This window comes from Parus major, chromosome 7, assembly GCF_001522545.3.
Source record: "Parus major isolate Abel chromosome 7, Parus_major1.1, whole genome shotgun sequence".
Taxonomy (NCBI): domain Eukaryota; kingdom Metazoa; phylum Chordata; class Aves; order Passeriformes; family Paridae; genus Parus; species Parus major.
Window position 1 is genome coordinate 26,715,379 of NC_031776.1, and position 15,538 is coordinate 26,730,916.

At 42.7% G+C, this 15,538-nt stretch overlaps 1 protein-coding gene across 1 annotated transcript in view; it reads left to right on the top strand.

Moving 5' to 3' along the window:
- SLC49A4 (solute carrier family 49 member 4) overlaps window positions 1–13,946 on the top strand; it is a 70,228-nt gene extending 56,282 nt beyond the window's left edge. Inside the window, exons 8-9 of the mRNA XM_015634676.3 lie at window positions 3,340–3,522; window positions 6,688–13,946. Of these exons, the coding sequence (XP_015490162.1) occupies window positions 3,340–3,522; window positions 6,688–6,803 (299 nt within the window). The 3' untranslated portion in view covers window positions 6,804–13,946. The remainder of the gene's footprint in view (window positions 1–3,339; window positions 3,523–6,687) is intronic.
- Window positions 13,947–15,538: the final 1,592 nt, after the last annotated feature.

A 15,538-nucleotide genomic window follows, 5' to 3' on the forward strand; every position in this document is an offset into this window, starting at 1 on the left:
TCTGTGCTTTCAGATCATTATATTCATTTCCAATGACTGTCATTAAGATTGTCTTAATTGAAAGAACATTTGCTGTAACTTCAGCAGCTGTTCTTCTGCAGTATAAAATCATGGTAATTGTTTGTGTTTGTTCAGCACAAGGTCTCTGTGATGGAAAGCAAATGGTCCCTGGTAATAGGTGGTATCTCCCTGCTGTCCTGTCGCCCACGAGCTGGAATATGAGATACACTATTTTGTGTGTGAAATAAAAGCCAAAACCCACTTCTAAACTCTGATTTTACTTGTTTCTGTGACTTATTTTTCTAGAACTGCTTCTCTTATCTTTGAGTTCCTGTCTAGTTGACCAGTTGGATTTGTGACTCAGTTGCCAAGTTACTGGAATAAGCTAATTTGTATAGTGCTCAGGAAAACCTGGGGTGATTTACAGATGCATGAAATAAAAATCCCATCACTACAATATGTGCCATTTAAAGAAGGCTTTCAGACATGCACATCACCCTCATTTTCAGAGCTTCTTTTTGTGGTTTCCCAATTAAAAGCTATAATTTCCATTAGATGTTAGAACTTAAATTGGCATCTACTGGATGCTATATTCTGTCTGTCCTTTTGCTGTGACATTTCTGCTTATTAATTCCAAAGATGTGTGTACCTGTACCTCTACACAGACCTTGTTTCATCAGTGCTACCTGTGATCTCAGCTGAGGTGCTGTCACTGGTATTCAGCTGGCAGTTCTTGGTATGCACACACAAGGCAGGCAATACTTTGGGGCAGCCAAAAGGTGATGCTAAAGCTGCTTTGCTCCTCACAGTGTGGCAGTGTGAGGTGTGTGCCAGTGGGTGTGTTTGTGTGAGTGACAAGGAAAGGTGAGGGTGTTGTTTCCCAGGTACAGTTACTGCCCTTGCTCACTTGTGGTCTGGTCATCTTAATACCTTTTAGTGAGTGGTGAGCAATGATGGCATTCAACAGGCATATTTTAAACTAGCAAATCTTATGCTTATTCATTTTATGGAAACCTTGGCACCTACTGTATTAAATAAAATCTGAAGTCATTAAACGTTTGCTAATTTTTGCCTCCATCTCAGTTGACTCCAAGTTTCTGGAAATTTATTCTAGACATTGTCTCTGTTCAGAGGCATGATTTCCCTTTCCTGGCTGTTGCTCCTTATGGAAGATGTTTCAGCATTCTTGCAGAGGTCTTGCTTCTGATGCTGTGTTCACTGCTTCGTTTTCAGTGGTGCTGTCGTGGCTTTCAGCAGCTTCTCAACTATTTCCACTGTTTGAGATTCTGATACAGAATTACAGCTAGGTGCCACCTTCTCTTCTTTGAGGGAGGTTTTGAAAATGTTCTCTAGAAGTTACAAGTCTATCTATAGACATATTCAACTGAGTGTAATCTTAAGAGATTGTTCTATTTCATTTATGTGTTGGTCTCTCAAGCCAATACAAAAATGTCAAACCGCTGGGTGTGATTGGCTATTCTGGCTACACCTGCCAGCAGTTAAAGAGAGTTAGAGCAATATGCAGCAGTGTTTGAGGTAAATGGGAGTTCAAAGAGTGGCTCATGAAACTTTAAATACTGGTGAGGACTTGCAGCAAAAATCTATGGATCTTTCAACTAGGGAATCAGGTTTTCAGTGTTAGCTAGAGGAGAGCATTAGGAAGAGCATCCTAATGCTGTGTGGGGGTTTTTCTTTCCTCTCTGACAACTCCTGGACATATCTTGCATCAATTTCTTTGATTTATTATGCAGTTTATGACAGGAGAATTCAAGGGTAGGAAAAGCTACCATGTTTTTTTTTTGAGAGGGTTGGTTTTCTTTGGTTTTGTGTGCATTTGTTTGTTTTTCTTAACAGCTCAGAGTACTGTGGTATATTCAAAAAAGCAGGGCCAGCTCTCCCTCCTTTTTCCTGTCCAGACAAATCCTCTGTTGAGAAAGAAATGTCCTTGTGCTTTGGATGCAAACCACATGGAATAGAGGATGTGATAGGTAGCCCCTTCTGCCTTTTAATGCCTTTATTTCTTTTCCATGAGTTTTTTGTATTTTAAAAAGCTGATATTTAGTTTTTTTTTTAAGCTGAACATTTTCTGCTAAGTTTCTCAGCTGAAATCTTGAGCAGTGCATAACAAAAGATGAAGCAGAGCTGTTTCCATTCTCCCCTTTCTAAGAAAAAAGAGCGTAAATTAAATTGAAATATGTACAGATATATATATTTATATGAAAAAAAAATCTAAGGATTTTGTACCATATAATCTTTTCACTGCAGCAAAAAGACACTATAAATAATTTACCTGTGACTTCATAAGACTTTTGTATCTGACTTTTTTCTTTAGGTTTTCTTAGTCTTCTGGTGGGAACCTCAGAAATTATTTCAGGGTTTTCTTGTTATTTAAATCCTTCCGATAATTTCTTTCTTCTTTTTATTTGGTCAGTAATCTTGGGTTATTGAGGTTGTAAGTCAGGAAATCTTCTCTAAGACAGCACTAAGAAAAAACCAAATTTATAAATAGATACTAAATTTTTGTGACATTTTGTGTTGTTTCTTCTTTTCCATAAATAGCTATAATACATTTATTAAATGATAATATAGGCATATTAAGCTTTTGTATTAGGTGCTGTGAAGTATTTGGCAGAAATTTTAGAACAAAATAGCTGAGGCTGCTGAAGAAATGTCACATTCTTCTGTTGGTTTGTCCAAGAAAAACAATTTGCTGTAGAGCAGCAAATAATCTGCATTATCAAATCTGTCCCATTCCTGTCAGGAGCTGGGTGCCCTTCATTTCCTTTTGAAGCCAGAAGGGATTCAACATGTTGCAGCTCAGGCTGTGCTGAATACTAATGTCTTGATAGCTGGTAGATCATTAGTATTTATTTGTAAAATAGAAGCAAAATTAGTTTTGACCTTTAGAGCTAAGTCAAAAGGTTAATCCATGTCTATTTCCAATTTGGTGCATTAATTGCTCCCTGTCCTAATTGTGGGTAGGACAATATTTTCTGTTTTCTTCAGAGGTAAATCAAACTAGTAGGTGATACTTTGCATTCATAATTTTGTTGTTTGTTTTACTTACAAGTGGAGTCTAAATCACTGAATGTATCTTCATGGATTCTGTTTAAATAAATAGATAAATAAGTCAATCAGTACTTCTGACTTTTTTTCCCAACAAATCAATGCATTCATTCTTCCTAAAGCTGGTGGGATGTGATGTTCTTTTTGATACACAGGGGATAAAAATAAGGTTATGCATTTTTTGGTTATTCAGATATTAGTATTCTTGGCAGCTCTGAATAGGGGGAGAAAACACCATCGTGTAATTAATAACTGGTTTTGTTTCTGTTATAGGTACACTGTACACATCCTGCATTTTGCTGGGTATATTCCTCAACAGCAGCGTACCAATATTCTTTGAGCTCTTTGTGGAGACAGTCTACCCTGTTCCAGAAGGAATAAGCTGTGGAGTTGTCACCTTTTTGAGTAATGTGTTCATGGGAGTGCTTTTGTTTTTCCTCACATTTTACCATACAGGTAAGAAATACAAGCCGCTTGAAAAATTTAATTCTCCTTAAGGAGATACCTTTGTCAGTAAAAGGAAGGCTTTGCACATACAATTTCTGTTAATAACCAAATGTTTGAATCCAAGCAAGGGCAGCAAGGAAGGAGAATTTTAATTATTCTTTTCTATATGCATGCTTATAAAAATGGCTTAGATGCAAGACAATTCTACCTGAATTTGCTGTAGCCAGAAACCACCAAGGTACACACTGTCATCATAGTTTATAAAAGCCTGGGTAACGTGACCATTAATAATGTTTGTACCTGTGGGTGTTCAGAACCACAGTAAAGCTCACCCAGCCTCATGCTGCTGGCTACAACTGTATTGCCCAGGAGGGGCAGAGCAGAAATGCCCCAGTTCCAGCCAGCTCCATTCAGTGGATCAGAGGTCCCCCTGCAGGGCAGAGAATTCTCACCACTGCTCAAAGACAGCGAAAACTGCTCAAAAACAGGCATTCCTTTGGGTAATCCCATGGCCTAATCCAGCTCAACAGGATTTCCCTTCATTTTTTTGTCAATTGCTCCAGACTTTCTTGTCTCACAAGTATTATTTGCTTCCTCCTAACTCATAATCATAAGTTACAAGTTGCTGTTTAGTACACTATAATACATATTATTACTCTAAGCTGTAAAATAAGAACCCAGCTTGCTTTCAAAGGGAAGTGGTCTTTATTAATGCTTTTCAAAGACACAGATTTTTTCTTTGTATTTTGTCATTATGGTAAACATTGGCTTCACAGTGTAATATTTGTAAACCATTAGAAAATGTGAGCTTTTATGTATTGCTACTTCTTAAGATGTATTTTATAACTAAGAGGAGTGTGACAAATTTCAGATTGAATTCTGCTAGCAATTATCAAGGTTTCAACCTGGGGCAATTTTTCAGCCTGGTTTGTCTTTCTGCCAGGAAATTGCAAGCAGGATGACAACTTTGTTCCAAATTGTGGTCTGTGAACACAAACAGAGAGAAATTATTTAATTTTTTAAATACTGATGTTGAACTGTATCATTGTAAAATCTGAATGCCATCTGGGCTAGCCTTGGGTGTTGTGAGAGCTAGTCTTTACATTTTAAATAATACTTTTGATATTAATTGGTGTGAACTCTGTTCACACATACTACTTTTTCTGACATCTGTACCTGAGCTGGAAAGATGACACAGAATATTCTGAGAATTTTTTCAGTGTTTGGCATTACATAATGAATGAGCTCACTTCTGATGAAAGAATTACAATAAAGTGAACTCATCCCCCCATAAAGAGGGTATTTGGGACCATTTTTTGTCTCTTATATTTCTTTCCCTACGAGATATCAGTAAATGCAGGCTAGGATAAATCTGAAATTGGTATACCCATACACTTAAAATACTTTCCTTATTTCTTCAAAAGGAAAGAAAACAAAGTATTTTTTGCTTAGGAAAATCCATTCTTTGATAGAAAGTATGAGAGAGTTTGTGGTCACTGGGGGGGATCAGTGCCGGGGGTGCTATTGGCTCCTCTGATTAAAAAAAGCCGTTAGAAGGTAGATAATGATCTTAATAATTTGCTTTCATTTGATTCAAATACATCCTCTAATGGCATTTAAGGAGCTTACAGATAAATCAGAACTCAGTCAAATTCATCTTGTTCCCTTGGTCTTTCCTTTTAGGCCAAATAATCTTTCAGTAGTTTTTATTCCAATTTCTCTTTTTCTCCTTGTACTGATATTGCAAGTGCTGTGAAGGATTTCCAAACCCTGGAAATTTTCCAGTGCACTGAAGGTTTTGGTTCAGCTAGCAGAGTGGGGATGTAAACCTTCCTAAAGCTCAGCCTCACTGCTAGTGCTGTGTCCCAAAGCTACAGCCTCTGCATGAGGTTTCCCTTGCCTTTTCTGCAGGGACTTCCAAGGGAAAACCAAAAGGAAACTGACCTTTGGCTTCACACCCTTGATGTGTCCCCTGCATTGCCAGCGCTGTCACAAATTCTGAATCAAAAAAGACAAGAAGGATTCCCAAGTTAAATTTCATCTTTCAGGATATTTGAGTTAAAGTCTGTTTAATCCAATTAAGGAGGAATGTTTTAAGGAGAATAATAGCAAAGCATTTGCCTGTACACTTCTGGCATCACGTAACAGTCTTCTCCAAGGCTAGGAAAATTTTACTACAGTTTTGATAATATTACTGCCTAAACAACTCCATAAGGGTTTTTGGTGTTCAAAGTTACTGGTTTTGGAAGGTTGATTTTTCAGGCTTTCTGACAGTTGTCCTTCGCATTGTTTAAAATAAATCATGTTTTTTCTTTCAGCAATATAAATTACAGATTTAAGAAAGTTGCAGTTATGAAGCCTTGATTTTGATTAACTCAGACCTGGAGGGAGAGTTTAGATTCTGAAAAATTAAATAAATAATAATAAGAGAAATAATAATATTAATAATACTAGTAATAATGGAAAATGAAAAAAAAAATGAGTAAAACACTATCCAGAGAAAAAAAATTACTTTTTCTCTAGTAAACTGACACATTTTTAAAAAAATTGTATTGTACTTGTTTGAAAAAAAAAACATGCATCAAACTGCTAATTATTAGTCAAATATCAGATGACAGGATTTCTTGAATGTGGAACACAGGCTTTTAAGAGCAGTACATTGTGTCAAACAGCTGAAAAGAGGCTTCTGAGGACCTGTTTTTGCAATGACTTTTAAATTGAATTGATTGTATTGTGCACAAGTTTCTTCTGAGGAATTGGTTTTCCCCTCCTTATGCAGTGAGGCAGGATTCAAAATCAAACCCAGTTTCTTCCTATGCTTTTAATTTTAGTTCTCAATCCATAGAAATCAAGGGACTAATGAGCAGAGTCTTTGGAAGTGGTTTATTCTCCATTAGCAATGATGGATTTTATTTTTTTCCCCAGTTCTCTCCATTGGCAGGTTGAATAAGGAGGATTCACGTTAGCTGGAGGCATTGGTTATAAATACATATAACTTGAGGTGTCCATGGGAGAAGGCTCACAGGCCACGTTTACCTTCCATCGATCAGGAGCTGTCAGGATTTTGTCAGAACACAGCAATTTCCTTCAAACCTGCCATCAGTCCGAGTTTTGGTAGCTTTAAACACAGAGCACATTTGATAACTGAGGCTGGGTCTCTGTTCTGCTTTACAGAGTTTTCCTGGTTCAACTGGTGCCTGCCAGGGTCGTGTCTGCTCAGCCTGCTCCTCATCCTGTGCTTCCGCGAGTCCTACGACAGACTCTATCTCGACGTCGTCGTCTCCGTGTGATCACACCGGGCTGGTGAGGGCTTGGAAGAGACTGGAAGTCGGCTTTGCAGTCTGCACATCTGCCTGGATTTGCACAGCTGAACAGCAGAAAAACAAAGAAATTTCAAGACTTAATCATGGCTTTATTTAGAGAGGGTGAGGGACGGGTTGTTCTTACGTTCAAGACCATCTTGATTTGCCATAAATGTGGAGCTGGAGTGGTGATGGTGACACCAAAATGCACAAAGAGAATCTCTCTGCTGTCCAGGTCCCTGTGCCAGGGCTGGGGCTCTCTGTTGAGGAGGCTGTTGATGTAGCAGTGAGGTGTATGTTGTGTATGTGTGTGTGTGTCTGTGTGCACCTGTGTGCTGACTCACGGTTCTACACACCTGGGTACCAGTAATCTTCAGAGTCTTCTATCAGAATAAAAATAGGGAATAATCTTAACAAAAGGAAAAAAATAAGAAAAATCTTTCCTTCAAGAGCTCTTTAAAATCACTAGTCATTTATATATTGAATGTCCATTAAACAGTTAAGCTAAAATGATTTGGTGCTTGTACACTACATTTACATTCTAATAAAGTGGGTTCTGATATAAGACACTGGTACACAGGGGTTTTAGCCATACTAAATAGCCCAAATAATCCTTGCATTGTTATTAGAGGTGTTTGTTACCACCCTGGAGCACAAGTAAACAATAGCTGTAGCTGCCACTGAATCTCAACCTGCACCCACAGTCATCCCTGAAATGCCACCATAGTTCCATATCTCCTGAATATGGAGTATCTGAGGTGTACTGGAGTGTCACTCTAGGTAAAGGTTGCTGTTCTAAAGGCCACCACTATGTCACCTTTCCATCCTCCATCTCCAGTACTGCCTTTTTTACTGTTTGTGCCACTGAATACTGTGGGTGTGGATGTCTGAGTCCTGCTAGTTCTCTCCTGATACTCTAAGGTGTGTGTGGTTTTTAGGATTAGTTTATGACTGAGGGTGCCTAAACAATATTGCTTGTAACTTGTCTTGAAAAATTACTGTTTCCTAACAAAACACCTTCCTAGCTGAGGAGGTGCATTGATGGCGAAATGACAATGAGTTTGACAATGAGGAGTAACTCATGAGTTCTGGCATAATATGGGAAATTAATGCCAGCTCTTTTTATCAGTACTAATCTGTGGTCGTTCTGGCCCTTACTTGAACATAAATATTAAAGACACTTTGAAAAGTTTTTTAACCCAATTTTTAAACCTGCTAATGATTTCTTAATTATATTCTTAGATTTCAGTTCAGCATCATTTAAAATATTTCTGTATGTGTGTGTGTGTTCTGTGCTTTGTGTTAGGGGGGTGTGTTTGTGTGTATGGGGGTGTGCATATTTATATCAATGTATACACAAATAAAACTTATATATATAAGAGATACATATATATATAAGTTGTGCAAGGGTATGTGTTTCCCTAGGTTTACCCCAGGTGATGCTGTCTGGGGAAGGTGATGTGCCCTTGTTTGTAACTAAGCCAGTCACTGCCGCGAGTGGGAACGCGTCGTGCGCGGTCTGCGACAGGGATTCTGTTCAGGGGCTGAATGATTTCCTGTCGTGGCAGTTCTGTGGCAGGGGGTGGGTGCATGTGTTGGAGGAGGCTTTGCATCTCTGGAAGTTGAATCAAGCACCCTCTGCTCCTGTGTGGGGCTCTTTGCCAAGAGGTGACACCAACATGATAAGCTCACTCAAATAAACCCAGAACTACCTTTCAGACATGGATCTGTTCCTTCTGCCTGCTCTCCTTTTGCAGAGAGAATACACCTCTAAGACTTAACTCAGGAGTGTATCTGTGCAGTAAAATAAAACAAGCTGTTCCTTGCTTTTATGTTTTCAGAGCAATTGATGTACTTACTGTAGTAACTGAAAATGGATTTAGTTCATTGCCTATATGGGCTCTAAATGATCTTTCCTGTCTTGAAGCAGGCTCTTTCTGGGTAGTGGAGCTAACCTGCACAGGGAAAACTAAATCAGTCCAATCAGATCCACTGGCATGATCCCTTACTTTCAGATGAGTGGTATTAACTGTACAGCATCTTTTTACTATGTTTTAGTGCCTGGATTAGTTTCAGTATCCAGTAGCTGCTGCTACCTATTGTCTTCTGAAACCAAGGATTGCTTGCCAAGAGTCTGGAGTTGCACTGTCATGGCAGAACTTTCAGTTCAGATAGCTTTTCAGAGCTCTGTTTCTGCAATTTACTGTAGCTATATAAAGATTAAATTTGCTCCGCTCAGGCACTGTCCTGAGTGACAGAGATCTCAGATCCTTCCACTGTCCTGACTATGTTAAGATGGAGAAGTATTTTACGCAGTATTCATACTATAAGCCATTCTTCCTCTGTTCCAGAAGGCATCAAACAATTCAAAATATTTGTCAGTGCTTCCAGATGCAGGCTCTCCATAGTCAGGAGAAAAGAGTGAATCTCTTGTTTTAAACCCTGTTGATTGTTTTTCTGAGTCAGTGTGAATGGCTCACTGTGACTCTGATGCTTTGGTAGCTGTTTCTCTGTGTGGTGGGCTGACTGTGGGTGGACACCACGTGCCCGCCAGAGCTGCTCTGTCATTGCCCTCCTCAGCTGGGCAGAGGAGAGAAAATAAAATGGAAAGCTCATAAGTTGAGGTAAGAACATGGAGAAATCACTCACCAGTTACCATCATGGGCAAGACAGACTCAACTTGGGGAAACTAGTTTAATTTGCTAGCAATCATGTCACAGTAGGGTAATGAGAAATAAAACCTAATCTTGAAGACACCTTCCCCCAATCTCTCCCTTCTTTCCAGGCTTAACTTTACTTGTGGTTTTCTCTCCCTCCTCCTCCCAGCAGCACAGGGGGACAGGGAATGGGGGCTGTGGTCAGACCATGTCTCATCCCCTGAGGACACCTCACATTCTTCCCCTGCTCCAGCATGGAGTGCTTCCCAGGGGAGACAATCCTCCACGATTTCACCGGTGCGGGCACAGAGCTTCGGGAACAAACCTGCTCCAGCCTGGGCTTCTCTCTCCAGCGTGCCTCAGGTCATGCCAGGAGTCATCTCCAGCAGGTTTCCCACAGGTCTACAGCCTCCTTTGGGCATCCAGCTGCACGGCATGGGGTTCTCCACAGGCTGCAGGTGGATCTTTGCTCCCCATGGGCTGCCTCACCATGGTCTGCATCACAGGCTGCAGGGGAATCTCTGGATTCAGCTCCTCCCTCTCCCCCTGCTCTGACCCGGGTACCTGTAGAGCTACTCCTCCCTGTGGCTGCAATGGCTGCTGTGCCATAGCTTCCCTTCTTACTCTGTTATCCCAGAGGTGTTTTCACCATGGCTGATGGGTTCAGCCTTGGCCTCTGCTCCATTTGGAGCCTGGCTGGTGTTGGCTGTGTCACTCACGGGGAAGCTCCCAGCTGCTTCTCACGGCCCCCCCTGCAGCCCCTCGCTCCCAGAGCCTTGCCATGCAGAGCCCAGGCCCTGTGTATGCCTGGCACTGCAGCCTGGGCTGAGTTACAGCCATCAGTGCCTCTGCTCCACGGCAGGGACCTTCTCCAGGGCTGGGCAGCTCAGCCAGACCCCGCTGGAAACCTGCGCCGGAGTCAGGGCTCAACCTGAGCTCCCAGCAACTCTGATGGAAATCTGCCCAAGTGAAAGTCAAAGGATTGCTCCCAAATTACTTCAGGTTGTGCAGGACACGGCTGCATTCCTCACACAGAGTTCAGGCTTAGGATTTTTAATAGATTAACAAGTCTGGCTCAGGATGGATGTGAGGATTTTAAATGTGCTTGCTGAGATCTCTGGAAAACATTTTATTTCCTTCTGTGGAGGAGCAGTCCATTTCATTTCAGTAACACAACTTAACCCATAGTAATATTTTTTGGATAAACTTTATCACTTGGTTCATCCTTGTTTGGATTTAGCAAGAGTCCAAGCTGCCAGGCTGCCTGCACTTTGTTGGAAGTTTGAGTTTGAAGTGCAGGGAAAGCCCTTAGCAGTACAGATGCAATTAGCAGCAGTGCAGAATAGGCTCAATACAGTTAATGTTTTTCTTAATAATGAAAGTTTGAAGTCTCTCTAACTTGAACCAGTCACAGCATTGGCTGCTGCATGGCCTGTGACTTGCCAGCAGAGGAAGGCGCCCTGAGAAGCCCCAGAATTTCTTTCTCTTGGTGATCTGTAGCTTCACAGCCCTGAAGAACGTCTTCCCCAGCAGTGCCAAGCCCCTTAACACACAGGTAGTTGTGTTGTGGTTTGTACAGGAAATGCTGGGAAGGATGTTCCATAGTGACTGTTCTCTCCTAATGGTTCATTTTAAACATGGGCTGCTCTTCAGGTTTGTTTGGCTCAGTGACACCTTTAGTTCAGCTTCCAGTACTGCTGGCTCTCCTCCTGAGCTGTGGAGCTGTGCAAGCTCCCATGCTGCTCATGGGGAGGCTCAGGATTACAAAATGCTGGCTCCACTTACAGCACTGGTTCCTGTCTTTGGTCACTGCTGTTACCCATTAACTTCCTCTGGAGTCCTTTGCCCTCCCTTGGGGCTGCCTGCTCCCCTGAGCTGGAGGTGTGGAGAAGAGCTTCCTTCCTTCCAGAGCAATTTTACAGGGAAGGGTTGGCTGCCTGTGTACTTAATGTACATAAGAATAGGGTTTTTTAGAAAATCATGCCAGTTGGAATAAAGTGCAGACCCCAAAGATTCTGCACATATTGTGAACAGATAATCTGTTACAAGCAGACTGTAATTTACCTGAAAGCTATGATTTTAGCTCCCACTCCTGGAGAGGCCAAGCAGATGGGCACTGTGTGTGTCAGGTATTCAGGCTCACAGCATCAGTTATTCCCAACCATCTGACAGAGCTGAAAGGAGTGGGAGTGGAACAACTTGAATCTTAGAGTGGGTTGGAAAATCCCAAACTCTCAGTGTTTGTAGTGGTAACTTGGGGAGAGCAACAGATTGGATTGAGTAACAAGAAGTGCCCAGTTCCAGGGGGCATTTCAGCCCAAAATTTCAGTATTTCAAAATATTGCATTGGACTGATCAAGTCCATATAAAGTTTGAAATTTTGTGGTGACAGAAATGTTATTGCTGGGTTCTTGTTCTACAGTAAACTGAGCAAGTGACTGTGGCCTTGCACTGCAACATAAAGAAGCTGCATTGATTGATGTGCATGTATTGGCTGTAACAAGAAAAGGAAATGTGATTTAATTGTCAGGAGTGACTGAAATATGAATGGGAATTACACAGTTTGCACTGTGGATATAACTGCTCTGTACTGGTGTGACAGCAGGGCTCTAATTGTTCATTTTTGCTGTTGGGTCACTTGCAAATTAGTAAGTATCTCTGACAAAGGGATTTTTATGTTTCATTGGTTTTGAGGAGGTTCCTTTTATACTAAGTATGGACCATTGTAATAACTTGGCAAGACAGCTGCTACAGCGGTGTGGAAACCTACCCCAGTTCTGGGTATTGATTTGGTATTTGATGATGGTGCTGCTGTTCTCAGGGTTGTTAAAGCATGGGAAGAGCAGGGATGTGGAGTGTGCCAGGACGTTGCTGTGTGTGTGAATGCACACTTACGTGAGGGCAGATGCCAACCTTGCCAAAACATACAAGAACTTGTCACCTTCCGTGGGTCCCAGCATTCCAGCTGTGGGGGGAGAAGAGGGAAATGCTGCCTTGTGGCTGCTGCCTCCTTTCCAACAAAGAGACAGCCAGGCAGCCTCCAGGTTTGCTGCTTCACGTGAGGGGATCATAACCATCAATGCAGACTCCACTCACTTCCCTGCAGCCGTGACTGCTGCGAGGTGGGTTGTGGGTGGCACAGCAATATCTGCCTTGCTTCCTCCAGGACTGTCACTTCAGCTGGCAGAGAATTGCCTCAGGGCAGGCACAGCCCCAGTGAAGTCAGGAGATGTCAATCTGCTTACAATTTTTGCAGTTTGTGTTTCAGGACAGATGAAGCTAATAAATAGAGGAAGAAATGTAATTCTGTCCAAAGTTTTGACAAGCAAAAGCAAATATTTGCACAGATGTGCTGGCTCCTGCCAATTACTTGGGATTGCAAAGTTTTTGGATCAATTCATGCCCCCCACAGCCCCAGCACTGGTTCTTCACTGCTCAGCCCCAGCAGCACCGTGGGAAGCTTCAAGCCCTGGTGGAGAGCAGGGACTGCAACACAGAGGGAGAAGGGAAGTGCTGAGCCAGCATGCCCAGGAGGGGGGATGTTGGGCACCTGGGTTAATTGCACAGAAGGGGTGTCTACTTCAGCCCAGTTGCTTCAGAACCTCATTTTTTCCTTCCTCAAGGATGAGTTTTCAACCTTCATTTTCTGTTTGTGGCGGGATTTGTGCCGCAGGGACAGGGACAGTGACGGTGGTGGCACTCGATGTAGAGGCGCTGGTTTTCCAGGGTGCAGCAGGGAAGGCAGGTGGGACTTGCTCTCTGCAATAAAAGCTTTTCTCTGCACGGTCTCCCTTCCCACTGTTCTCCCTTCCTTCATGTGATTTATCTGCTTATTGCATCTGGACAGACTCACTGCACTCACTTTGTATTGCTACATGAAGACAATACCACCAGCAAAACCTATTTTCTTTATGGGAAGATCTTCCCTTCAGGCTGATGCCACTTCTCCAACCTTAGTCCACATGTTTGTCAAAGCCACAACAACCCCAAGCCCGTGTTTTCCTTCACAGAGAGGATGTGCAGGTTTGTGTGGGGCTTGGGGAAAGGCTCCTTGGGGCTTGGGGTACTCACCCATGCCAGGGGAGGGGGATGCTCCATGTCCCTCCCCAGCAGGGACACCCTGAATGTGCAATATAAACTTGAGTTGTGCTCCCTGCCCCCTCCCTGCCCACAGCTTTTCGGTGTGCCCTGACCTATCTGCTGTCACCTGGGCTGAGCCAGCCCAGCAGAGCTGCAGGGTGTCCCCACAGGCAGCCTGCCATCAGCTCTTGCTCCCATGGGACAACGATGCATTTTCCAGACATATTTCTTTTCTCTGCCTGTGATATTTGCTAGATTAAAATCTCTTTTTCCCCTACCACATTTAATGTCTTCCACTGTGCATTTTAGAAAGAAGTACTTGATAAGGTCATAAAAACAGCTTTTAATTATGGGACACACCTAACAGTTGGGGTTTTTTGAACTGCATGAACATATGGAGAAGGAAGAGGGTTTTACATGTTGGACAGCATCTTTGTAAACTATCCTCGACTTGTAAGACTGTTCAGTTTTACTGGCGTTTGTATGCGTTTTACTTTTCTAATTTTTTAAGTGATTTGATAGAATTTTATTTTAGGGCAAATTCTACATTTTGTATGCGATATTCCAATGTGATGTATTTTTATTTTTGAGAAAATAATGTTGAAACCACTATATACTTGTCAATGTAACATATCCACTGTGTAATTTCTATTTAAAACTGGACTCTGACCATGAAGTGCGTGTTATTTTACGTACTGGTTGTTGCACATTAAAGAGGTTACTCAGTTTGCTGCCATCACTGTTCGTCAGTTCCAAGAAAGTACAAGGGAGTAGTTTATTTCTGCCATAATGCTGCCAAAACCCACTGCAGATACTGCTGTGAAATGGGGGTTGTTTAGTCTAAATGAATGTAGCCTCATCCAATCTCCCAACCCAGCCAGTGAAAGATTTCCATGGCTTTTAGTGAGGTTTTGGGGTGGGGGGTCTGACATTGCTTGTGCACCCCTTTGTCTCCTCCAGCAGGGAGGGGATGAGGGAAGGGAAGGGCCTGGCAGTGGTGGCAGCCTCTGCAGCCTCACCACATCACCACAACTCTGATTTCACACTCTGAATCCTCCAGGCTCAGGGCTCAGGGTGCTGCAGGCCAGTTGATTTTGCTGGCTCCCACCATCACTGTCTCTGTTGGGGCTTTAGAAAGGACACCCTTTGTAATAACCTTCCTTGTGTTTATCCTGCATTTAATTGAAGCGGACCCAACCCGGCATCTCTTGATCTGTGTTTGTTTTCTAGGACCGGCTCTTCAAGAACGCCCTGACTACTTACCAGGGCAAGTTTAAAATAGCCTCACATCCTATTAGTGCTGGGAAGAAATCTGTCAACTCTCATGTTGTGGAATATCTGGGCCCCACTATTCTTAGCAACAGTCTCTTTCCAGGCTATATATGGGAGCTTAAAGCGCCTCTAATGATACAGTTCCCAGTTGTATTTATCTTTGTAGTGTTACAGAAATCTCCATCCTTAGGGGGATGAGAACTGAGGGTCCGTCTCAAAGCCCTGATGTAGTTTTGGGTGTTGGTGAAGTCCCTGTGCTCGTTCTTTCTCAGTTTTTTTCCCCATTTTCTGTTTTATCTTTGCTGTTGTTGAGGTCTGCTGTTTCTCTGGCACATAAATGACATTTATTCTGTCTTTCCTGAGAGAGTGCTGGGTGCTGGCATCTCCCCCTTCCACTGTGCTGCAGTTTCACATGGGGGAGCAGCTGGGCTGGGGCCAGCTGGTTGAAAGCTCTTGGTGCTGTGCCCAGATGTGCCCAGATGTGGGTGAGCTCTCACAGTCACCTCATGTCTAACGGGCATGGGACCAGCAGAGGCTGGGGAGAAGGCTGAGGCCACTTGTAAATGCTGGGTCTGTGTGTTTTGGCATCTTTGGGCTGCAGCCCAGCCCCAGGGATGCTGATGCTGGGAAACACAAGCAGCAGCCCCTCAAGGGGAGGGACCTTTACCCTCCAGCCATGGGTCATGAGAGCTGAGCAGCTCCAGGATTTGGGCT